A 24,950-nucleotide genomic window follows, 5' to 3' on the forward strand; every position below is an offset into this window, starting at 1 on the left:
TATATAAGTAATGCCACACTGAGAAAAGACCAAGGGTCCATCGAGCCCAGCATCCTGTCCACGACAGCGGCCAATCCAGGCCAAGGGCACCTGGTGAGCTTCCCAAACGTACAAACATTCTATACATGTTATTCCTGGAATTGTGGATTTTTCTCAAGTCCATTTAGTAGTGGTTTATGGACTTGTCCTTTAGGAAACCATCTAACCCCTTTTTAAACTCTGCTAAGCTAACCGCCTTAACCGTTCTCCGGCAACGAATTCCAGAGTTTAATTATGCGTTGGGTGAAGAAAATGTTTCTCTGATTTGTTTTAAATTTACTACACTGTAGTTTCATCTCATGCTCCCTAGTCCTTGTATTTTTGGAAAGCGTGGACGCTTCACATCCACCTGTTCCACTCCACTCATTATTTTATATACCTCTAACATATCTCCCCTCAGCCGTCTCTTCTCCAAGCTGAAAAGCCCTAGCCTACTTAGTCTTTCTTCATAGGGAAGTCGTCCCATCCCCGCTATCATTTTAGTCGCCCTTCGCTGCATCTTTTCCAATTCTACTATATCTTTCTTGAGATGCGGCGACCAGAATTGAATACTCAAGGTGCAGTCACACCATGGAGCGATACAACGACATTATAACATCCTCACACCTGTTTTCCATACCTTTTCTAATAATACCCAACATTCTATTCGCTTTCCTAGCCGCAGCAGCACACTGAGCATAATAAAAAGTTTTAATAAACCATAAGCCACGTGCTACTGGGGCTGATTCTGGGAACCTATTTTATAAAGGCACACAGGTGGCCTGTTACCAAATTATCTCTTTGATCATGTTTTTTTTTTTTTTTTGGTAGAATAAAACATTTTGGTACTCAGTAGCAGCATTGTGGAGGAGTGGCCTAGTGGTTAGGGTGGTGGACTTTGGTCCTGGGGAACTGAGGAAGTGAGTTCAATTTCCACTTCAGGCACAGGCAGCTCTTCTGGGCAAGTCACTTAACCCTCCATTGCCCCATGTAAGCCGCATTGAGCCTGCCATGAGTGGGAAAGCGCAGGGTACAAATGTAACAAAAATAAAATAGATACTATTGGAGATTCTACATGGAATGTTGCTACTATTGGAGATTCTACATGGAATGTTGCTATTCCACTAGCAACATTCCATGTAGAAGGCTGCGCAGGCTTCTGTTTCTGTGAGTCTGACGTCCTGCACGTACGTGCAGGACGTCAGACTCACAGAAGCAGAAGCCTGCGCGGCCACATTGGTGATCTGCAAGGGCCGACTTCTACATGGAATGTTGGTAGTGGAATAGCAACATTCCATGTAGAATCTCAAATAGTAGCAACAGTGGAGGAGTGGCCTAGTGGTTAGGGTGGTGGACTTTGGTCCTGAGGAACTGAGTTGGATTCCCACTTCAGGCACAGGCAGCTCCTTGTGACTCTGGGCAAGTCACTTAACCCTCCATTGCCCCATGTAAGCCGCATTGAGCCTGCCATGAGTGGGAAAGCGCGGGCTACAAATGTAACAAAAATAAATAAAAAATAATCCGAGAGGCAGTGAATCCAAGTGACAGCTCAAGACCCTGTCCCTGAGAGGCCAACATGCAAATATAACATCAAAACTTCCCCTACTACAAAAACAAAATAAATCCCACACTAGCACAATCATCCCTTGAACAGAACACAGACCGACTCTAGCCTAATACAGGATAATGGACCACAAATCAGACACAAACATGCAAAGAAAAAGTGAGTCAGATGAAAACCCTGAGCAGTGCAACACTGGAGAAAGAGAAATAAATGCATTTCTTCTGCACTTTGTGAAATATTCTTATATTCTAATCCCTAACAATGGAAAATAAAATCTTTTATTTTCTATCTTTATTGACTGAGCAATTAACTTGTCCCGGGACTCTTTTGCACTCTCTTCTCGTTAGATTTTTTTTTTCTCTCCTATTTTATTTATTTTGTTGCATTTGTATCCCACATTTTCCCACCTATTTGCGGGCTCAGTGTGGCTTACAATACATTGTAAATGATGGAAATACGATTTGTTACAACTCAGTTATGGATTACATTATGAGAAGTTATGCGGAGACAAAGTCAAAGTATCATTAAGGGAATAGGACCGAGGAAAAGAACAATGGAACAGTGGAAAGAGACAGCGGGAAACTGATAGGGTAATAGAACATTAGCAAAAGAACATTTGGTATAACATTTTCTGTGAGCAACGGTATACATGTGATAAAATTTAACCCTCATTCCTCTCTTCACTGTCTGTTCGCTCTTAACTAGATTTCATCCCTCCTAATGGCCCTCTCACACCTTTCAGTCTTCCCATTCCTTCTTTTTGAATCCTTTCCCCGCTTCCTATTCTTCTCTCTCCAGTCCCCTGTCTCCTTTCTTTTCCACTATCATAAGTACTTTGTCTATCTATCCCCTCCCCACTTTCCCTCTCCTTCCATCCTTCCTCCTATACAGAGTCTCCTCTCCCTCTGCCCACATCCCCAATTATATCAATATCAATTTATGTACCGCTGCATCCCCTGGGAGGATTCACCATGGTTTACAGCAAAATCAACAAACAATATCCAATGGATTACAGTAAGTTATAACATTTTCCCAGTTGTAACAAGTTGTACACAGTTTTCATAGAATTAAGCAACGAATCAGAGTTATAGCAGCAAATCAGTTAGACTTATCTGTGTAGAATTACATCAGCAATAAGTAAACACGTTTCCTGTGATAAAAGTAGGTTTGCTTAGGGTATATTCATTGACAACAGAGGTTAATTCTATACCAGCTTTAACGCTAGTCCTCAAACAGTTTCTTTCTGAAGGTGAGATAAGAAGTTTCCAGTCACACAATATCAGGTAAAGAATTGCAGAAGGGAATGACCATAAAGGGGAATAAGGCATTAAGGGGCCCTTTTACTAAGCTGTAGAGAAGGGCGACAAAGATGATTAAGGGAATGGGATGACTTTCCTATGAGGAAAGGCTAAAGCGGCTGGGGCTCTTCAGCTTGGAGAAAAGGCGGCTGACGGGTGATATGATAGAGGTATATAAAATAATGAGTGGAGTGGAAAAGATAGATATGGAGCGTCTGTTTACGCTTTCCAAAAATACTAGGAGAAGGGGGCATGCGATGAAGCTAGAGTGCAGTAAGTTTAAAACAAATAGGAGAAAAGTTTTCTTTCCTCAGCGCGCAATTCGACTCTGGAATTTGTTGCAGGTGAATGTGGTTAAGGCGGTTAGCTTAGCAGAGTTTAAGAAAGGTTTCGACAGCTTCCTGAAGGAACAGGCCATAGAATGTTATTAAATGGACGTAGGGAAAAATCCACTATTCCTGGGACAAGCAGTACAAAATGCTTTGCTCCGTGGATCTTGTCGGGTGATTGTGACCTGGATTGGCCACTGTCGGAGACAGGGTGCTGGGCTACATAGACCTTTGGTCTCACCCAGTGTGGCGATGCTTATGTCTTATGTCTAAAATGGCCTGTGGTAGTCTGGACGTGTGTATTTGGCACGTGCCAGGCCATTTTTTACTGCAGCTGAGAAAAGGTGTTTTTTTTTTTAGTGGGGTGGTAAATGGCTGTGCGTTAAAATTAAAAGTAGCATGCGGCTATTTACTGCCTGAGCACTTACAGCCACCCACTGACCTAGCAGTAAGAGCTTATGCCCTACTTGCGTGAGAATCAGTTAGTACACGCTAATGTGGCCTCGCTGCCAATTACCGCTGGGAATGCTCCCACCCCTGGTGCTAAAAAAGAGAAAAATATTTTTTACCATGGGAAACAGCACGCACCAACTTCGAAATTACCACTGGGTGCCCATGTTACCTGGGCGACAGTGTTGATTTGGCACGTGCTATCCATGCATTAGCCCTACTGAAGCTTAGTAAAAGGGCCCCTAAAATTTTAATAGATGAATGTTTTTGGCACTTGGGGAACAAAATATCAGGAAACATTATCGTTGTGCGGAATGTCCGAACAAAAAGTCTTTAAAGGTGTTGATCAACGCTTCCAAAATCAGCCCATACACAACTTGAAATAGTTACAGGCAGCTTTGAATGACACCCAGTTTTGTATAGGGAGTCAGAGTAATTATACATTCTCAATCAAGTTCCTCTATCCTATCCCTCACCATCACTCCCCATCCCATCATGGTCCTGTCTCTCTCCAGATATTCTTCCCCCCTCCCCCACTTCCTTTCCTAACTGCAGCCATTCTCTCCCCGTTTCAACTCCCCTCACGCCCTCTAGATATTCTTTCCTAACTTCTTCCCTGCAGGAATTTTCTCCCCCTCTTTACCCCTATCTTCCAGTAACTCTCCCACCCTCCTTTCAAATATTCTAATCTAGGGGTGTCCAACCTCAGCCCACACCAGATTGGGTTTTCAGCATTTCCCAAACGAATATACATGAAATCTATTTGCATACAATGGAGGCAGTGCATGCAAATAGATCTCATGCAAAATTCCTGAAAATCTGACTGGATTGCGGCCCTCGATTGGACAACCCTGCTCTAATCTCCCCACCTAACACATTAACAGTCTGTCGCAGCCAGATGTATCCTTGTTAGCTTTGATTTTCTAAGAAAAAAAATCAAACCATTGCTGAGAACACCTGCCTTCTTCCAGGGCAGCAGTAGTACTTAATCAGGATATCATCTTTGGCAGTGGTGTGGGGCCAATCTTGTGGTATAAGCTGCAAGATTCACACAAGTCATACTGCGAGACAGGCCTCACGCCTGCAGTAGAAGATGATTCCCTATTACACGCCACTGCTTTGGGATAGGGAGGAGCCAATGATATAGTTGTGCCAACAAGAGAAGAAAGCACTGTTGACTGAAGAAAGTGCAGCAGAAAAGCTGCTAAAACTGATGACCACCAGAAAAAAGCCCTGTCCTTAATGACCATGATTGTATAAAATCTGCAGCACCACTTCTGAGGCTGTTATGGTAACTAGCTTAAGGTGGATACATTCTTTTAAATTGAGTCAGATTTTAATTTCATTATGATCTATTATAACTTTTATGCTGTATTTGGCTTTACAGTTTTATGTGTTTCTATTTATTCTATTCATGTGAGAGTGATCATGTTTTATCACTCATAATATTCTACTTTTATTGACGTCTATGGTTGCATTACATTTTTACTGTGATAATTTATACAGTGGTGGAAATAAGTATTTGATCCCTTGCTGATTTTGTAAGTTTGCCCACTGACAAAGACATGAGCAGCCCATAATTGAAGGGTAGGTTATTGGTAACAGTGAGAGATAGCACATCACAAATTAAATCCGGAAAATCACATTGTGGAAAGTATATGAATTTATTTGCATTCTGCAGAGGGAAATAAGTATTTAATCCCTCTGGCAAACAAGACCTAATACTTGGTGGCAAAACCCTTGTTGGCAAGCACAGCGGTCAGACGTCTTCTGTAGTTGATGATGAGGTTTGCACACATGTCAGGAGGAATTTTGGTCCACTCCTCTTTGCAGATCATCTCTAAATCATTAAGAGTTCTGGGCTGTCGCTTGGCAACTCGCAGCTTCAGCTCCCTCCATAAGTTTTCAATGGGATTAAGGTCTGGTGACTGGCTAGGCCACTCCATGACCCTAATGTGCTTCTTCCTGAGCCACTCCTTTGTTGCCTTGGCTGTATGTTTTGGGTCATTGTCGTGCTGGAAGACCCAGCCACGACCCATTTTTAAGGCCCTGGCGGAGGGAAGGAGGTTGTCACTCAGAATTGTACGGTACATGGCCCCATCCATTCTCCCATTGATGCGGTGAAGTAGTCCTGTGCCCTTAGCAGAGAAACACCCCCAAAACATAACATTTCCACCTCCATGCTTGACAGTGGGGACGGTGTTCTTTGGGTCATAGGCAGCATTTCTCTTCCTCCAAACACGGCGAGTTGAGTTCATGCCAAAGAGCTCAATTTTTGTCTCATCTGACCACAGCACCTTCTCCCAATCACTCTCGGCATCATCCAGGTGTTCACTGGCAAACTTCAGACGGGCCGTCACATGTGCCTTCCGGAGCAGGGGGACCTTGCGGGCACTGCAGGATTGCAATCCGTTATGTCGCAATGTGTTACCAATGGTTTTCGTGGTGACAGTGGTCCCAGCTGCCTTGAGATCATTGACAAGTTCCCCCCTTGTAGTTGTAGGCTGATTTCTAACCTTCCTCATGATCAAGGATACCCCACGAGGTGAGATTTTGCGTGGAGCCCCAGATCTTTGTCGATTGACAGTCATTTTGTACTTCTTCCATTTTCTTACTATGGCACCAACAGTTGTCTCCTTCTCGCCCAGCGTCTTACTGATGGTTTTGTAGCCCATTCCAGCCTTGTGCAGGTGTATGATCTTGTCCCTGACATCCTTAGACAGCTCCTTGCTCTTGGCCATTTTGTAGAGGTTAGAGTCTGACTGATTCACTGAGTCTGTGGACAGGTGTCTTTCATACAGGTGACCATTGCCGACAGCTGTCTGTCATGCAGGTAACGAGTTGATTTGGAGCATCTACCTGGTCTGTAGGGGCCAGATCTCTTACTGGTTGGTGGGGGATCAAATACTTATTTCCCTCTGCAGAATGCAAATAAATTCATATACTTTCCACAATGTGATTTTCCGGATTTAATTTGTGATGTGCTATCTCTCACTGTTACCAATAACCTACCCTTCAATTATGGGCTGCTCATGTCTTTGTCAGTGGGCAAACTTACAAAATCAGCAAGGGATCAAATACTTATTTCCCCCACTGTATGTTTTATGATTATGTGTGCGCATTTGTAATCCACCCTGGGTAAGGGCAGAATATATATTTTAATAAATAAAATGAAATAATTTATCTATATATACAAAAGGCAAGACCAACGTTCTGAAGCCTCCAGCCGGAAGTGTGAAGCGCCAAGATATCCGGTTTCCCCATGAGTGAAGGAAAACAGCACAGCACGAAATCCCTCTCTCTGTAACAGTGAAGGACTCAGAGGGGGAGGGGAGAGAGATGCCCTCACTCTCTCTGTAACACAGAACAGCAGGAAACTTAACACTGAAGGACTGGACTCCAAGGGGGGAGGGGGAGGGAGAGAGGGCAGAGGGCAGGGACACACACTCCCACATGCACACTCTGAAGAAAACCTTGCTAGCCCCCGTTTCATTTGCATCAGAAACGGGGCTTTTTTACTAGTTTCATATTAATCAATCTGGGAAAATGTACTTATATATAAATAAATTGAGCTAACCCACTGTTAAAAAGCACACAACTTATTCCTTCATGGAATGCAGTCAGACTGTATTGTTCTGGTTTACCTGTTTTAATGGCAGGATGAGCTTTATAACTTGATCCTTGCTCACAAACTGGGCAAGGAGCTCATAAGAATCGTAACTTTTGCTACTACGGGCCTCCATGACTTTGGATACTATTGCTTTCACCTCTTTCTCCTCAGCAATGTCTCCAAAGAGCTCGTGATTGAAAATCTTGAAATGGAAGAGAAACCAAAAAACAAAGTCAAACTTTTTCTTTCATTTCACATCAAATTTTATTGAAAGAGGATAAGAATAGAGGCACAGTGGTTCACAGGGTATAGGTTCAAGTTCTAATTCTCACCTCTACCAGAATATCCAGGCAGGCATCCAAATCTCCACTCTTCAGACAGCTGCTAAGGCCTTTCAGCAGCAGGTTAACGGTGAAAGTTAGCACATGAACCTATGATGAAAGGAAGGTCGAGATCAGCTTTACTTCTAAATGTAAGCAGAGCCTTATCCGAAAAGACAAACATGCAAAGTACGTATGTGAAAATCTCCTACTGTATTAAAAATATCCTTCAAAATAACAGAACCGCTTCCAAGCTTGAGGATAAAGTATTGGGAATGCCCATCTCCAGAAATGCATGTGAATTGCATTTAGCAGGTTGAGCTCTTTCAGGGCAAGAGCAGGTAGTGGGTGGCCTCTCACACTACAATCTCTCAGTCTGGTACTGGGCCACCTGCCACTCCTTAAGTACAGTGCCCAAAGTTACGCACAAGATCCGCGATAAGCTACTATTCTATAAAGCGTAGAGCTCCCTTTGCAGAATACTAGTTTAGTGCGAATATTACAGAACCTTGGGTGAGTGGGGGGGGGGGGGGGGGGGAGGGATTCAGAGAGAAACTCGGGCAGGTGGGGAAGGGAGAACAAAAAACCACAGGCAGGACCAAAAGGGGAGGAAGAGATGCTGGACTGTGTACGGGGGGGGGGGGGGGGGGGGGGGGAGAGAGGTAGAAATAGAGAGAAGTGCCAAAATAAGGAAGAGATGGATGGATGGAGGGAGGAAAAGTGGAGGGGCGAAAAAAAGAAGAAAGTTGGGCTCAGAGAATGGGAGAGATAATGGACCTGTGTTGGGGAGGGTGGAGGGAAGGAAGAAAAAGAGCTGTTGGACTCGAAGGAAAGGGGGTTGGGAGAGAGGGAAAAGAGAGAGAGAGAGAGATAATGAACCTAGGCATACAGGAGGAGAAGGGCAACAGCTGGATCTGGAGGTGAGAGAAAGGAAGATATTGGGGCTTTAATCAGTGACACATCCACAGGGAAGGGGAGGGGCCTTGGAAACCTGAGACCCCAACTGTGGGTTCAGGCTCCCTCCAAAGCTGCAGTACCTGTTCAATGGCTGGTGGGGTAGCTGAAGCCCTGCCGGCCGAACAAATCCGCTGCCTGAGTAGTAGCTGACCAAAAAGTGCCTCTGGCCACTGCTTGCACTCCTCAAATATGCTCAGTTCATGCACGAACCAAGCATACTCATGGAGTGCTAGCATCGGTGGCTAGAGGCAGCACAAGGAGAAAGGGGGGACTGCTTTAGCAGTGGATTTCCTTCACTGATGGGGCTTCGGCATCCCCACCAGCAAAGGTATGATATATAATGTGAGGAGGGAAAGGAAAAGTGTAATTCCCCCCCCCCCCCCCCCCCCCCCCGTGTCCTCTTCCCCTCCTATGCCTCCCCTTTAATCACACAATTAAAATTTTAATCGAAATGCAGCTCTAGTAAATATAAAAAGCTGGCAATCGTGATTTTTTTAAAACACATTTTCAAAGTTCATATATCAGAGGATATTTAACTACATCAGCATTGACTTGGGCAACTAAAGGTACCAGACTTGTTGAGAAGTCCTTGTTAAAATGTCTCTCCTAGTTGTCAACCCGTGATTGCAGTTCCTGGGACTGGAGGGTAATAATCTCCTGTGAGATTAGCAGAGGGTTGCAGAGTGGAAGCTCTGACAATCCCCCCCGTGGGCCTCATTGGCTCTCATACACACAACCAAACTTTAGGTTTCAGTTTTGGTCAGCCACTACTCTGGTTCACTAGCTGTCTTCCAGAAAGGAAATAAATTGTGATTGTGAACAATCGTGATAAATTATAATGTATAATTCCTTATAATTACAGTCCCTGTCGTAATCTATACACAGGGCAGAGCTGGTGATCCCTCAAGCTTCTTGGCTACCTTGATAGTAATACAGGCCTAGGATGAGACCCGAGAGCTACGAACTCTGTCTGCGCACCACCAGGTCATCTGACCTGCATGTGATCAAAGGGTAACAAAATCTTTGGGGAAGAAACCTTTCTGCCATGTGATTTAAAACGCTATGGGGGGGGGGGGCTACAGTAAAATGCAGTTAACATGCTGTTTATTAATAGGCTTTATGTTGTTTGCTGAATAGCATGCAAAAGTGATGCAATAGCCTGCATTAAAAGCCTAAGTATACCTGTAGAGGTGCAAAGTTTAAAATGAATGGCAACGTTAAGGTTGATATTTACAGACAATTAATTTTTGGGAAATTTAAATATACTGGTTACCATAATATTCTATATTAAAGTGTCCCATTAAAATTCTAATGTAAAAGTTTCATATTACTGTTGTGCTAACACATGTGGTAAAATTATTTAGGAAACAGGACACTATCCCCTGGATTCTATAAAGGGCACCTACATCTGGGTGCCCAAACCTTACGTAATCGGGAGCTGAGCACATAACTAAATTAGTTAATGATCCATTAACAACCAATAATTGAGTGTTAATTATTGGCATTAATTGGCACTAATTTAAAGTTGCGCATATGCAACTGACTATGCATGATTCTATAAGGAACCATGCCTATATCATCTTGTGTACAACTGAAAAGGGGGCGTGGCCACGGGAGGAGCATGGGCGGGTCAGGGAAGTTCCCAAAAACTGGGCACCAGAATTACACCAGGTTCAGCTGGCGTAAGTCTGGCGTGCAGGAATCGGTACTAAGCACTATTCATAAGTACATAAGTAATGCCACACTGGGAAAAGACCAAGGGTCCATCGAGCCCAGCATCCTGTCCACGACAGCGGCCAATCCAGGCCAAGGGCACCTGCCAAGCCTCCCAAACGTACAAACATTCTATACATGTTATTCCCGGAATTGTGGATTCAATAAAGGGCTGTTCAATTTCTGCTGCCACTGAGTCCGGCCCTATAGGGGCAATTCTATAACTGGGCGCCAGAAATTAGGTGCCAGATTTGTGCGTACTGTGCAACTCTTCTATAAAACCACATGCATGTTTCAGCAGAAACACAATGTTATGTGAACCCACTTACAACAGGTGTATGGCAGGGGTAACTGGACGCACCTAAGTGCAACACTTGGGGGCATATAGCATGTAAGTTGTGTGCTTAAGTGGAAGACACACCCATGTCCCGCCCATGTGTACGCTCCCTTTCAGTTATGAGCATAAGTTACAATAATGCTTCTCAACCCAATCCTTGAGGCACATCTAGTTTCATCAGGTTTTCAGGATATCCACAATGAAAATACAAGAGATAGATTTACACACTATTGAGGCAATGCATACAAATCTCTCATGCATATTCATTGTGGATATCCTGAAAACCTGATGGGACTAGGTTAAGAAGCACTGAGTTAAAGAATATCGCCAAGCACGTCTTGCACTTATGTGCATGAGCACGTATTATACACATGAATGTGCTAGTATGCTATAACACATGCACACACATGGCGCCTACCTTTAGGTGCCCTATTACAGAATGAGGGGATATAGCGTCAAAATTTAAAATGACTTGTCCTTCAGCCACTCCCCAAACACAAATAAAAACACAGCTGTTTACCTGATATCCCTTGACAAGTACGGTCCGCATCTCTTTTAGAACATACTGCAGGTAGCGGGCACCCAAAGTCTCTATGATTTTCATAAGTGTGTTCCGTGCAATATCTCGGATTTCCTGAGCTCGGTTCCTCAGCAGTGTGCAGACTTTGAGCAGAATACTTCCAAACAGAAAGCATTAAATTAATTAACGTACCAACACAGAACTGAACAGACTCAAAAGAAACAATAAAAGAATGACATTCATTGCACTACATGTGGAATTATTTTATTACTTTGGAGGTTGAGAGAAGGTTTTCTTTCTGATCCACAGACACATCAACCGTGCTTTCAAGAAATTCCTTGCTGAACATTAAAGCAATGATAGTACCTTGGCAATTGTGCCTCCATCACCTCTTGCGGGAGAGACTGCATTAATTTAACCAATGCAAATGCTAAAGGAACTCTGACCACTTCTTCCTCATTCACCATTTTGGACTTCACCAGCTTGTGTTCCTCGTCCCTCTTCACCTACAGCAGAACAGAAAACATTATCTGGGGATCTGTGTATTAACAACATTACAGCAACATTTTAACTTAAATTTATATATACGTATATGCCATGCATTTCCAATACTATATTAGATCTTTATAAGGTGATTTTCTCTGCCCGAGGTTAACACTTGCATTAATATTCTACAATCTTGAGACATCTTCTGATGGGGAACCAAAATGCCTCATTTTTTTTTTAAACTGTGCTTTCTATTTTCAATCCCAGTGGGCTCTTACTCTCACACAATACTTGCTAGATTGCTCAAACATGCTTTTTATTAAAGTGCTGTGAATGGCCAGATGTCACCCAATAAGCAGTTTGCTGAGAACTGAGCACGTGAAGAGCACGTGAAAGCGTTTGAAATCCAGAGCAAAGCACAAATGCAAGAACCAGCAGCTCTTCACCTTTGCAGCAAGGCATGCCTGTAGCTTGGGTAGGATGTTATCCGTCACAGTTCGTTGAATATTTTGAATCAGAACCTCCAGCTCTTCCTTATTTCTCGGCACTGAAGATAAGGATTGTTGCGTTTTCTGGCTGCCTTCAGACTCTTTGGCTGCCGGCGCCGCCGCCACCTCCTGCTGGGTCAGCTCAGCTTCACTGGATTTCTCTCTTTCCCCTTCTTTTTCCTCTTCCAAGTCCATGGTGTCATCCTCTACATCTAGCTCAGTCTCCATGGTGCCTGGAATTAGAAGATGTGCTGAATACATGCAGGAAAGGAATCACATTCAAACATAAGTAGTGAAACCTGTGAATGGTTTATATAAACAGTAACAGAAGGCAATACCATGATGCGCTGAATCTGGTTAAGTAGAACACCACTCTGTCAACTTAGTGGATCTAACGCATGGCTTCCATACAAATTTTGTCCAATTCCTTAAGCCCTGGTCACATGGGGGTAATTTTATAAAGCACTTTCCAAGGGTAAGGTGAAATTAGATCTTACCTGCTAATTTTCTTTCCTCTAGACCGGTCAAGACGCGTGGGTTATGTCCTCCTACCAGCAGAGGGAGACTGAGAAACACTGAGCTTTTGAATACTGTATATATAACCTGTACAGTACATCCACTAGCCAGTATAACCCTGACAAAGCAGAGAAAACAAAAACACCAACCGGAACTAACAACCCCGTACGTGGTCACTGCCAACTGGACACTTTCTTCATATCTTTCATTGTGCCCTTTGTATTGTGTGTGCTTCCACAGGTGGACTATCAAACACGGTCACACCTGACCAGACTCATACGAACAAAGTCTGAAACCATAGAAACCACACTCAACAGCTGCCAAGATAGAACAACAGACAAACAGACCTCCTGGCCTACAGTACAGACAGGGCGGGCCTTGACCGGTCTGGAGGGTCTAGAGGAAAGAAAATTAGCAGGTAAGATCTAATTTCACCTTCCTCCACGACCCTCCATACCGGTCAAGACGCGTGGGACGTACCCAAGCAGTAAAGATCCTAAGGGCGGGATCCACGAAGGCCAGAGGTCAACACTGCAGCCCCAAAACCTGCCTCGTCCTTGGCATGCACATCAATCCTGTAATGTTTAACAAAGGAATGCAATGACGACCAAACCACCGCTCGACAAATATCTAACGGAGGAATCATACTACTTTCCGCCCAGGAGGTCGCCATTCCCCTGGTAGAATGAGCTGAAAATTCCTTAGGGACCACACGGCCCTTCAGCAAATACGCCGAAGCAATTGACTCCTTCAACCATCTAGCTATCGTAGCTTTGGAAGCTGCCGCGCCCTTTCTTGCACCACCATGGAGAACGAACAAACGATCAGAAAGCCTATAGTGCCGAGTTCTGGAAATGTAACAGCGCAAGACTCTTCGCACATCTAACTTGGCCAGTCGACGCTGCTCTGCATCCCCCGCCAAGTCACCCAAAACTGGCAAGGAAATCACTTGATTCACATGAAACTCTGAAACCACCTTGGGCACAAAGGACGGCACCGGGCGCAACGAAACCTTCTCCTTGGAAAAAGACAAAAAGGGTTCTCTACAAGACAAAGCCTGAAGTTCCGACACCCGCCGAGCTGAAGTAATAGCCACCAAGAACACCGTCTTTAGGGACAGATCCTTATCTGAAACAGAAACCAAGGGCTCAAACGGCGGCCTCACCAAAGCATCCAGAACGAGATTCAAATCCCACGGAGGCACCATCCGCCGCCGGGGCGGGCGCAGTAACTTAACACCCTTCAAAAATCGAACAACATTAGGACTAGAAGCTAACGACTTTCCCTGGAGCTTCCCACGAAAACACGACAAAGCCGCCACCTGCACCTTCAAAGAAGACAAGGCCAAACCCCTGTCCATACCATCCTGTAAAAACTCCAAGACATCTGTCACCGACGCCCGAAAGGGAAGAACCTGCCTACCTGCACACCAATGCTCAAATACTCTCCAGACCCGTACATACGCCAGCGAAGTGGACTGCCTACGCGAACTCAACATCGTATCGATAACTCTGGACAAAAAACCTTTCTTCCTTAACCTGTGCCTCTCAAGAGCCAGGCCGTAAGCGAGACCCGATCCGGATCTGGCATAACTATCGGTCCCTGACACAACACCCCTGAATCTGACAACGGCAGAGGATCCGCTACCGCCAACCGCACCAGATCTCCGTACCACGGCCGACGCGGCCAATTCGGGCTAACAAAATCACTTGTCCGGGGTGCCGAGCGATGCGCTGAATCACTCGACCGACCAACGGCCATGGAGGAAACACATACAGCAACTCCTGCGGCCACGGCATTAGAAGCGCATCTATGCCTTCCGCTCGAGGATCCCTCCGTCGACTGAAAAACCTCTGAACCTGAGTATTGCGGGCCGTTGCCATGAGATCCATCACGGGAAGTCCCCAGACCGACACAATGCGATTGAACACCGACCGATGAAGCGACCACTCTCCGGGGTCTAGAGCATGCCTGCTTAGGTAATTTGCCTCCACGTTGTCTACTCCAGCCACATGTGCCGCGGAGAGCGCTAGAAGATGAACCTCCGCCCATTGACACAACAGCGCCGCCTCCTCCGCGACCGCCTGACTCTTTGTGCCCCCCTGACGGTTGACATAAGCCACGGCGATGGCGTTGTCGCAAAACACCCGGACTGCTTTCCGCAACAGCACACTCTGAAACGCCTGAAGCGCTAGCCGAATGGCCCGAGTTTCCAAACGATTGATGGACCACTGAGCTTCTACCTGAGACCAGCGTCCTTGAGCTACCTGACCGAGACAATGAGCTCCCCAGCCCTGCAGACTGGCGTCTGTGACGAGAACCACCCACTGCGGAGCCTCCAACGGCATTCCCTTTTCCAGATTGCCTGGATCTAGCCACCACCGGAGACTGAGGCATGGGGTTACCGGCAGCTGAAGGCGCACATCCAACTCCTGCGACAGAGGCGACCACCGACTGAGAAGAGCTGACTGCAACTGCCGCATATGCGCCCGGGCCCACGGGACTACCTCTATGGTGGCCGCCATTAACCCCAGGACTTGCAGATAGTCCCGGGCTGTCGGAGCCGCCTCCGACAGAAATAGACGAATCTGACCCTGCAACTTGCGAATCCGGGGGCCCGGCAGGAAGACCCGACCGCTCCTGGTATCGAACAGAACCCCCAGGTACTCCAGCGACTGCGACGGCACCAGGTGACTCTTGCCGAAGTTCACTACCCAGCCCAGAGACTGAAGAAACTGCACCACTCGAGCAGTAGACACCTCGCTCTCCGACTGGGACTTGGCCCGAATCAACCAATCGTCCAGGTACGGGTGCACCAGAATACCCTGCTTCCGCAAGGCCGCCACCACTACCACCATGATCTTGGAAAAAGTTCGCGGAGCCGTTGCTAATCCGAAAGGCAGAGCACAAAACTGAAAATGCTTCCCTAAAACCGCAAAGCGCAGAAATCGCTGATGAGCGGCCCGAATGGGGATGTGCAGATAAGCCTCCGTCAGATCCAAAGACGTGAGAAACTCCCCTTCCTGCACCGCGACAATGACCGACCTCAATGTCTCCATGCGAAAAGAGGGGACTCTGAGAGCTGCATTGACTGCCTTCAGATCTAAGATAGGCCGAAAGGCATCCTCCTTCTTTGGGACCACAAAATAGATTGAATAGCAGCCCAAGCGGCGCTGAGCGGCGGGAACAGGTACCACCGCCCCCAGACTGATCAGGCGAGCCAAAGTGTCTCGCACTGCTGCCCGCTTGAGCCTCGAATGACAAGGAGACTCCAGGAACCTTTCGGGAGGCGAGCCGTCGAACTCTAGAGCGTATCCGTCTCGCACCACTTCGAGAACCCACTGATCCGATGTGATTTGGGCCCAGTCCTGGTAAAACAGACTCAGCCGAGCCCCTACCCGAACCAGAGCCTGGACCCGCACACCTTCATTGCGAATTACGCCCCGAAACCTGTCTTCCCGCAGAAAAATCACGCCCTCCGCGCCGATTCCCACGAAAGGACTGTGTTCGCTGGAAGAACCGACCTCTAAAGGCCCCACTAGCCCTCCCGGGTCTATACCGGCGAGCCTCCTTAAACCGACCTCGGGAGGAAGTACCCCTGGAAGCCGCCTTAGGACGAAAATCCGGAAGACGAGGGGCCTTGGCATCGCTGAGGCCGCGCACCAGCTTATCCAAATCCTCACCAAAAAGCATGGACCCCTTAAACGGAAGCGAACAAAGCTTGGCTTTGGAGGCCGCGTCTGCGACCCAACCTCGCAACCACAGTGCCCTACGTGCCCCCACCAGCATAGCCATATTCTTGGCCGAGGCACGGAGCAAATCATAAAGCGCATCAGACAAAAAGGACGATCCCATTTCCAATTTGGCTAATTCCTGCACCCCGGAGGTCCCAACCTCCACCGAATCATCAAGCAGCTTCTCGGCCCATCGGAAACACGCCCGCGCAACCAGCCCCCCACAAATCGAGGCCTGCAGGGCCAGGGCCGACAAATCAAAACTCCGCTTGAGGAAGGACTCAAGCCTCCTATCCTGGGGATCCCGGAGAGCAGTCCCCCCGTCCACCGGTATAGCCGTGGCTTTTGTAACTCCTGTCACCACCGCATCCACTGTGGGAGCCTTAAAGGAATCTCTAACTTCCTGTGGGAGCGGGTACAGTCTAGACATCGCTTTAGACACTTTACAGGGAGAATCCGGCGAATGCCACTCTTGAAACACCATATCCCGGATGTCCTTATTCATGGGAAAGGACCTAGCCTGCCGCTGAATCCCCTTAATCAAGGGATCCACCTGTCTAGCCTCCCCCAAAGCCGCCTCTGGCTGTTCGAACTTAAGGGTGGAAGAAACCTGCTCAATGAGCTCCGCAAGCTCCTCCCTGTAAAAAAATCCTCACTACAGAGGGATCCTCCCCAGGAACCACCAACTCCGGATCCTGAGGACCCTCAAATCCCTCAGGGTCCCCGATATCACTCAAAGCACCTTCGGATCCTACAGGGGAGAATCCCTCCTCGTCGTCCCACTCAAACCGAGGCCTCTTAGCCAGTGCTGCACTAGCCCCCTCCCCTAAAGGTGGGGGTCCCGCCTTCCAGGCTTGAAAAAGGGTCCATACAAAATCCGGAGGAAAACCAATGCCTCCTGTGCCCTCAGGCGCCACCTTCGGAGCCGATGCGGGAGCAGCAGGGCCAAAAACAGCTGATTCCGCGGGACGCGCGGAATCCAAAATGGCAGACGTTCCCGCCAAAACTAAATTCGTTGAAACCGTCCCTGCTGGTGCTCCTGCCGCCCCCGACACCCCCGAACTAGCTGGGACCTCCGCAATCAACACCGGGGGTGCCGCCATCAGCGAGGCCTGCTTCGGTTCGCCGCACAACCGGCACTGACCTCCCGGCGCTTCTATTCCTCGGCGCGAGCACGCGCGACAGCGGAGAAGTTTGCCTGCCATGACCCCGAAGCACACCACACGCTGTGCTGATCGGCGCAAACACTCTCTCTCACCGCTTCCCCACAACAATTACCCGCACTGCACTCTCTCGCTAGCAATAGGAAACGAACCTGCCGTCCGTTCCTATCTACATATAGCCTCAGATAGCTCTTAAAGAGACATCACCCAAATTCTTTTGGCAGCTGAAAAGTGGGGGGCTCTCAAGGCTACAATCTTAGAAAAGCAGCCGAGGCACAAAGCTGCCAGAGTCTCCAAAGAGAGCAGCACAGGGGGAGGGACCTGAACACAGGTGTAACACCCCAGGGGGGAAAAACTGGGCCCCACCGGACCCAGGGCCCCGAAGCACTTATTTCTTTTTCCCTTTTTTTTTTTTACCACGGACAGGGAATAGTCCAAACCAATAAATTTGGCAATAAGAGAAGAAACCCCTTAACTGTATAATCAAACTACCTCACCAGACTATTGAAGACTGCACAGGCTGTCCATCTACCTCTGCTGAGACTGAGAAAATACTGGCTAGTGGATGTACTGCACAGGTTATATATACAGTATTCAAAAGCTCAGTGTTTCTCAGTCTCCCTCTGCTGGTAGGAGGACATAACCCACGTATCTTCACCGGTCTGGAGGGTCGTGGAGGAAGTAGTACTTGCACTCGCTTTTTGCATAGGCAAAAATTTACAGGATAATACGCATAGGTATGACAATATAATGTGTGTGTGCTATTTTTCTCCTGAAATGCCTTGTGCATTTTTAAATCTTCTGAGGCTGGGCAATTTTCAAAAAGCCATTTACTACAAGTAAGAACATCATTTCACATATGGAATTTGGCTTTCAAAAATTGTCCTTCACATGTGCAGGTAAGTTTAAAACAGGGTACCTAGGCAGGGGAGATGCCTGTTTGCACCTGTAGGAAACATATGCGTGTACGTGCCTTTATCAAAAGCCCACCCGAAAGGTCCCACACACAGTTACATCTGTTCCAAAGCAGGTGTAAGTTTGGACACATGTGTACTGGTAGGAATTAGTGGATATGCACAGATTTTAACAAATGCACATATTAACCCCTTAATTCTATAAACTTGCGCATACAGTTTGACGCTTAGATTCCATAAATGGTGCTGAAAAATCAGCGTTGAAAACTATGTGTAGAAATGACACCTAATTTTAGGCAATTATGCCTGCTGAAAGACATATGTGGGCAGTGCATTAGCATATCTCCACATTACATGCGAGCACACTCACTTTGACCTGCTATTGATCTGGAGTAAGCGGATGTGCCTAATACAGGGCGTAGCTATGTGGGGCCACAGGGGCATAGGCCCCTGCAGATTTGGCCCTGGCCCTCCCTGCCGCCAACCCTCTCGACCCCCTCCCGCCACCAACCCTCCCCCACCGCCGTCAGGTACCTTTGCTGGCAGGGGGCCCCAACCCCCGCCATCTGAAGTCCTCTGGCGCGGCCGCGTTTGCTGATCTGCAAGCAAGGCTTCTGATTCTGTGAGTCTGACGTCCTGCACGACGTCAGACTCACAGAAACAGAAGCCTTGCTTGCAGATCAGCAATGCGGCTGCGCCGGAGAAGAGGACTTCGGATGGCAGGGGTTGGGGACCCCCACCAGCAAAAGGTACCAGACGGCGGGAAGGGGGGGGGGGGGTGGTGGTGGCAGCGATGGGTCAAAAATGGCAGGGGGGGGGGTCGGCGGTGCTGGGTGGGGGGGGGGGGGGGGTAAAATGTGCCCCCTCACCTCGGGCTCTGGACCCCCCTCCTGCTGAAGTCTGGCTACGCCCCTGGCCTAATATTGTGTGTACATCTTTGGATTTATACCTGCATTCTATAACAACATCTGTGCACTCAGATGCCGTTATAAAATTGGCACTCATTGCGCCCCATCACGGCACCTAAAACATGGGCTGAGTTATACAATTGTCCACTTAGGGGCCCTTTTACTAAGCTGCGTAAGCATCTACGCACACTCAATGCGCGCCAAAATGGAGATACCGCTCAACTACCGTGTGGCTCTTGCGGTAATTTCATTTTTTGCGCGCATCCAATACGCGTATCTGACAAATATTTTTTTATTTTTGGATGCACGTAATGGACGCATGCCAAGTTGCATTTTATGCAAGTAGGTCATTACCGCCTGGATTCTTTACCGCTAGGTCAATGGCTGGCGGTGAGGTCTCAGATCCAAAATGGACGTGCGGCAATTTTGATTTTGCTGCACGTCCATTTTTGGCAAAAAAAAAAGGGCCTTTTTCACAGGTGCACTGAAAAATGGATTGGCGCACACCTACACAACCACAAGCCATTTTTCAGTGCACCTTAGTAAAAAGACCCCTTACTGATCTCTTCCCCTTCCCAATCTTGTCCATGCAGTTCCCCAGGGCTGGAGAGTTATCTCCTCCGAGGTGGAAGCTCAGCACCGGTTGCTGGCCCGTCCGTGGATCATCATAGATGAAGCCAACTTTTCTTCCCTGAGCTCGAGTCGACCAGTCCTAAATGGGGCATCCAATCTTGAAAACCTGAGAGAACAACTTGCAACAGATGCTTCTGCCCCAAAATCTGAGGAAAAGGACACTGTTCCTAAGAGCTGTGAACAGTTACTGGTGGTGAAGTGTGCAAAAGTTGGCCTTTCAGGAATTCATTTACAAGTGAAATGTTGTGAGGTTTTGCAGTGTTGATACCTACTTTCTCCATTCTGAATTGCTTCCAGCTGATTCCTAAGAGTCTTGTGATCGAAGTGGAAAGCTTCCAGTACAGTCAGTAACAAGCTGGCAAAAGAAAAAGGTATATTAAATCAAATCTTAACACCTGGAATTTGATTCAATGTTGACAAAGATTACTTTTTTCCTTCCCCAGGAGAATGATTTTTTTTTGAATGGCCATGTAAGCATTAAGGAATACTGCTGACACAGCTGGGTTTATTCCCCTATTATTATTATTATTATTATTATTTGTATCCAACATTATCCCACCTCTTTGCAGGCTCAATGTGGCTTACAATACATCATGGATAGTGAAAAAGAGAAAAGAGTAGATATCTGGTGTTACAGAAAGATTTTGGGTTACATGGTTTTGGAATACATGATAGTAATATAACAGAAGGCATTATTAACGTTTCTGGATATATGTGGGAGTTTCACATGTTTTGGTCTTTGTGGTATATCTTGTCGAAGAGATGGGTCTTTAGTAGTTTACGGAAGTTGGTCAGTTCATAGGTCGCTTTTAGGATGCGTGGCAATGTGTTCCAGAATTGCGTGCTCATATAGGAGAAGGTTGTTGCGTGCATTAATTTGTATTTTAGACCTTTACAGTTGGGGAAATGAAGATTAAGGAATGTGCGAGATGACTTTTTAGCATTCCTGGATGGTAGGTTTATCAGGGGGTAATTGTATAAATAGGTCACACAATTTTATTTATTGGAATTTATTAACCGCCTTTATGAAGAGATTCACCCAAGGCGGTGTACAGCAGGCGCAGTTTAACATAAAACTTACAATTTTCTTTTAACGGCATAACAATAGTAAATTGACCAAGTATAGACATAATAAATGAGGTAAACTTGAAAACAGCAAATTGAAACCTAATAGGACTGACTAGCATGAAACAGGATAAAAAATCCACACATTTGACAGCTCTGAAATTCAAATAATAATAAGAAAAATTACAAACCGCCCAGAACATGGCAGCTCGCCTTGTACTTAGGAGTTTCCTGATACTCCAAAGCAACCCCGCTTCCGTTTAAATTACACTGGCTTCCAATACATGCACGTGCCACATCCAAATTATGTGTATCTACCAGATAATCTGTGGCCTATCTCCATCTTATATGCAGAGCCTCATCGAGTTGCCAATACGTAACACTAAGATCTTCCAGAGACCTCCTTGTCTTATACTTCCCTCAATGTAACAAAATCAAAAATAAAACAATTCACACCGCTGGATTCTTTTATCAGTGTACTAAGAGATGGAATTCCCTACCTAAACAATTATGTCACATTGATGATTATCTCATATTTCGCAAATTGCTAAAAACACAACTGATAAGATCAATTATCAATGACAGTAGCAACCAATCCAACATTTAATCTACGGGTTATGATCCGTCACATTCCATTCTGGTCATTACAATATTTTCCACATACTTTGTATAAACGATATTATCAGAAGTTTGATACCAAATGTTCTATGTAACTAAAACCAGTTATTCAATTGTTCTGTTATAATGTGAGCCACATTGAACTTGAACTGCTTTTGAGAAAATGTGGGATATAAATGTCATAAATAAACAAATAGAGATTTTATGCACCAACTGTATGAACTACTGATTAGAATACTAGCACATATATGCCAAAATTCTGCCTCACCACTATCCTGTAAAAACGGTCGGTGAGGTACCTGGTCAAAATAACAGTTCCTAACATAACAACCACTGTCAAAACGGCCTGCCCACAATATAACCCTTGACAAGTTAGCCCCTCGACAAAAGGGCCCAATCAGGCTGCCCAGAATATGGTACTGCATTTTTTTCCCTAACAGTCTTACCTTGCCAAACAGGATAAGGTTGATAAGACTATGAACATGATGACAATAGTGTTTGTTTGTTTGTTTTTTTAATTAGCATGTTGATGGAAGAATAGTTTCTTTAAATAGCAGAACAGATCATGAATACCAGTTTGTAGCTATAGAATTTTGTTTATTTATATATGCTTTATGCAATTGAATGCTGGTAGGAGTCTTTATCAGTGAAGATTTCAGTTGTAGTTTATTATATTTTTTGTGATGTGTTATTTTTTCTTAGGGGGCTGTTTTGTGTAGGGGCTATTTTGTCAAGGGCTGTTTTGTGGGAGGGGCCATTTTGTCAAGGGCTATTTTGTTAGGGTGTGAAATGTCAAGGGTTATTTTGTTACAAGGCTGTTTTGTCAGGGCTATTATGACTGGGTGCTAAACGGTCATATCTTATATTGTGCATATCTGACAGGTGAGCCTGAACAGAAGTGCCACTTCCTTGCATAACTTACTGAATACCATAAGTTATATGCACATCTCTGGCATTTAGGTGCATGCACTTATAACCGCTCTATGGATGGTGTATGTCCATGCCTAATTGGCTATGTGTCTATACATTCAGTTACGCTAATATTTTGTACACGGAAGTAGGTGCATAGTTTCCTTTATAGAATCTGCACTAATAAGGTGCTCTGTTACAGAATTCCACATGATCTTCAGCAAACCAGGGCCCCAGGGGCTGTGATTATTACTTTGAAGAATCCCAAACTGATCAGGCACTGAACCATGGCAGTGCACAAGATTGCCACTGAGCTAGCTGCACTGACTCACATTCTAAAGATAAAAGAGAAATGTCTGTGCAAGCTCAGAGGGTAATTTTTAAAGCCTTTAGGAACATAAAACGCTGTGAAAACGCTGCATGATCATCAAGACTTTAGGCGCTCTTTAAAGACCTATCTGTTTTGTAAGGCCTACCCTACTGATGCTACTTAATAGACTCTACATTATATTGCCTCAAAGAACCATTTTATTCCTTATTATTTTGTACCCCCTCCCTTACCTGTCCCTATTTCTTTTAGACTTGTAAGCCACATTGAGCCTGCTTGTGTGTGGGAAAATGTGGGATACAAATGCTGCAAATAAATAAATAAATAAAACTGGTTTATGTGTGGAAAAAGCTTGTTCTAGAATTTCAAGGACTGTGTGTGGGAAGAAGTGTGCATGTAATGCTATTTTGTGCATATTTACCTGTCGCAGAATTCTGGTGAAGTTTGGACTTATGGACATACTAGTAAAAAAGGCCCGTTTCGGAGACCAATGAAACGGGCGTTAGCAAGGTTTTGATCGTACTGTATATGTTTGAGAGGTTTGAGAGAGTGTGTGTGTGAGTGAGTTTGTTAGAGAGACTGAGTGAATGTGCGTGTGTGGGTTTGTTTGACATAGAGTGTGGCTGTGTGTGAGAATGAGAGTGAGAGTGTGTGGCTGGAACCCCCCTCCCCCTCTCCTTCCTACTCCCCCGTTTTCCCTCCCCCCCTTCCTTCCCCTCACCCTTTCCTTTTTCATCCTCTCCCCTTCCCTGCTTCAATAGTATTTTTGTTTTTTTTATGACAGCCTTCCGCCATTTCCTTTCATGTTAGTCTCCCCTTCTTGCATTTACTTTAAGGTTTTTTTTTTCTTTCACGGAGGTGGGAGTGTGTTTCGCCAGCGTTGTTCTTTGTATTGCGCCTGGCCTCATAACATCGCGGTAGTTTGCTGGAGAAATCAGTTTCTGTTATCTGCGCAGCTTCCCGACTCCCGTAAGATTGTAAAAAAAAGCCATCGCGTGGCGGCAGCGGCGCTGCTGTAGTCGCGCGGGACTCTGCTGCACTCAGCTTCTGCTTTGACGGCAGTGGCCGGTGCTATACTGCTGCTGTTGCAGTAGCCCGCTGTAGTCTGGCTCAGTGTCGTGTCGATCGGGTGTGCGATGTCGTTCGTGGCTCCGCCCTCGACGTCATTGCGTTTTGATGTGAGGGCACTGTGATCTTGCAACTACAAATTTGGAACGTTGGAGGTGCGTTTTATATAGAGAGAAAATGATGTGAAAAAGTATTTAACCTCCTCCCACCTCCAAATTTCCCCTATTACTGCATACGTATCACACAGAATGGTTTCTGAGCTTTAAACAAAATGTAATATTAGACAAAGGGAACCCGAGTAAAGACCTAACACATTTTTTTAAATTACTCCAATTATTTAAGGAACAAAGTTATCCAACACCACATCACCTATGTGAAAAAGTAACTGCCCCCTAAACTTAATAACTGGTTGCACAAAACCTTAGCAGCAAAAACTGGAACCAAACGCTTCCTATAATTTGATATCAGTCGTTCCCATCTTTGTTGAGGATTCTTAGTTCACGCTTCTTTGCAGAATTGCTTTATTTCAGACACATTAGTAGGTTTTCGTGCGTGAACTGCTCGTTTCAGTTCCTGCCACTTCATCTCTACTGGGTTCAAGTTAGCATTCTGACTAGGCCAAAACCAAAACTTTAAATTTAGTTTCTACTCAAGTATTTAGACGAAACACTTGCTTTTGCATTTTGGCTCAATGTCTTGCTGCATTACCCAATTACACTTTAGCTTCAATTCACAGACGGATGACTGATGTTCTTAAGAATTTTCTGGTACAGTGTAGAACTCATGGTCCTTTCAATAATGACAAGTTTTCCAGATTCTGAGGCAGCAAAGCATCCCCATACCATTACACTAACACCACCATGTCCGACTGTTTGTACGATTTTCTTACTGTGGAATGCTGCATTTTGCTCTACACCAGAGGTAATGGGACCTGTGTTGTCCAAAGAGTTCCACTTTTGACTCACCTGTCCATTGAACATTATCCCATAAGGCTTGGGCATCAT

General features: G+C 45.8%; 1 protein-coding gene across 2 annotated transcripts in view; it reads right to left on the reverse strand.

Moving 5' to 3' along the window:
- Positions 1-24,950, reverse strand: part of UTP20 (UTP20 small subunit processome component) — a 226,829-nt gene that overhangs the window by 59,055 nt on the left and 142,824 nt on the right. For both annotated transcript variants that reach the window (XM_030213822.1, XM_030213821.1), the window contains exons 40-45: positions 20,231-20,313; positions 12,049-12,323; positions 11,483-11,622; positions 11,117-11,273; positions 7,602-7,700; positions 7,304-7,471 (exon numbers count right to left, since the gene is read on the reverse strand). In XM_030213822.1, coding sequence (XP_030069682.1) covers positions 7,304-7,471; positions 7,602-7,700; positions 11,117-11,273; positions 11,483-11,622; positions 12,049-12,323; positions 20,231-20,313 — 922 coding nt within the window. The remainder of the gene's footprint in view (positions 1-7,303; positions 7,472-7,601; positions 7,701-11,116; positions 11,274-11,482; positions 11,623-12,048; positions 12,324-20,230; positions 20,314-24,950) is intronic.

This window comes from Microcaecilia unicolor, chromosome 9 (assembly GCF_901765095.1).
Source record: "Microcaecilia unicolor chromosome 9, aMicUni1.1, whole genome shotgun sequence".
NCBI classification, from domain to species: domain Eukaryota; kingdom Metazoa; phylum Chordata; class Amphibia; order Gymnophiona; family Siphonopidae; genus Microcaecilia; species Microcaecilia unicolor.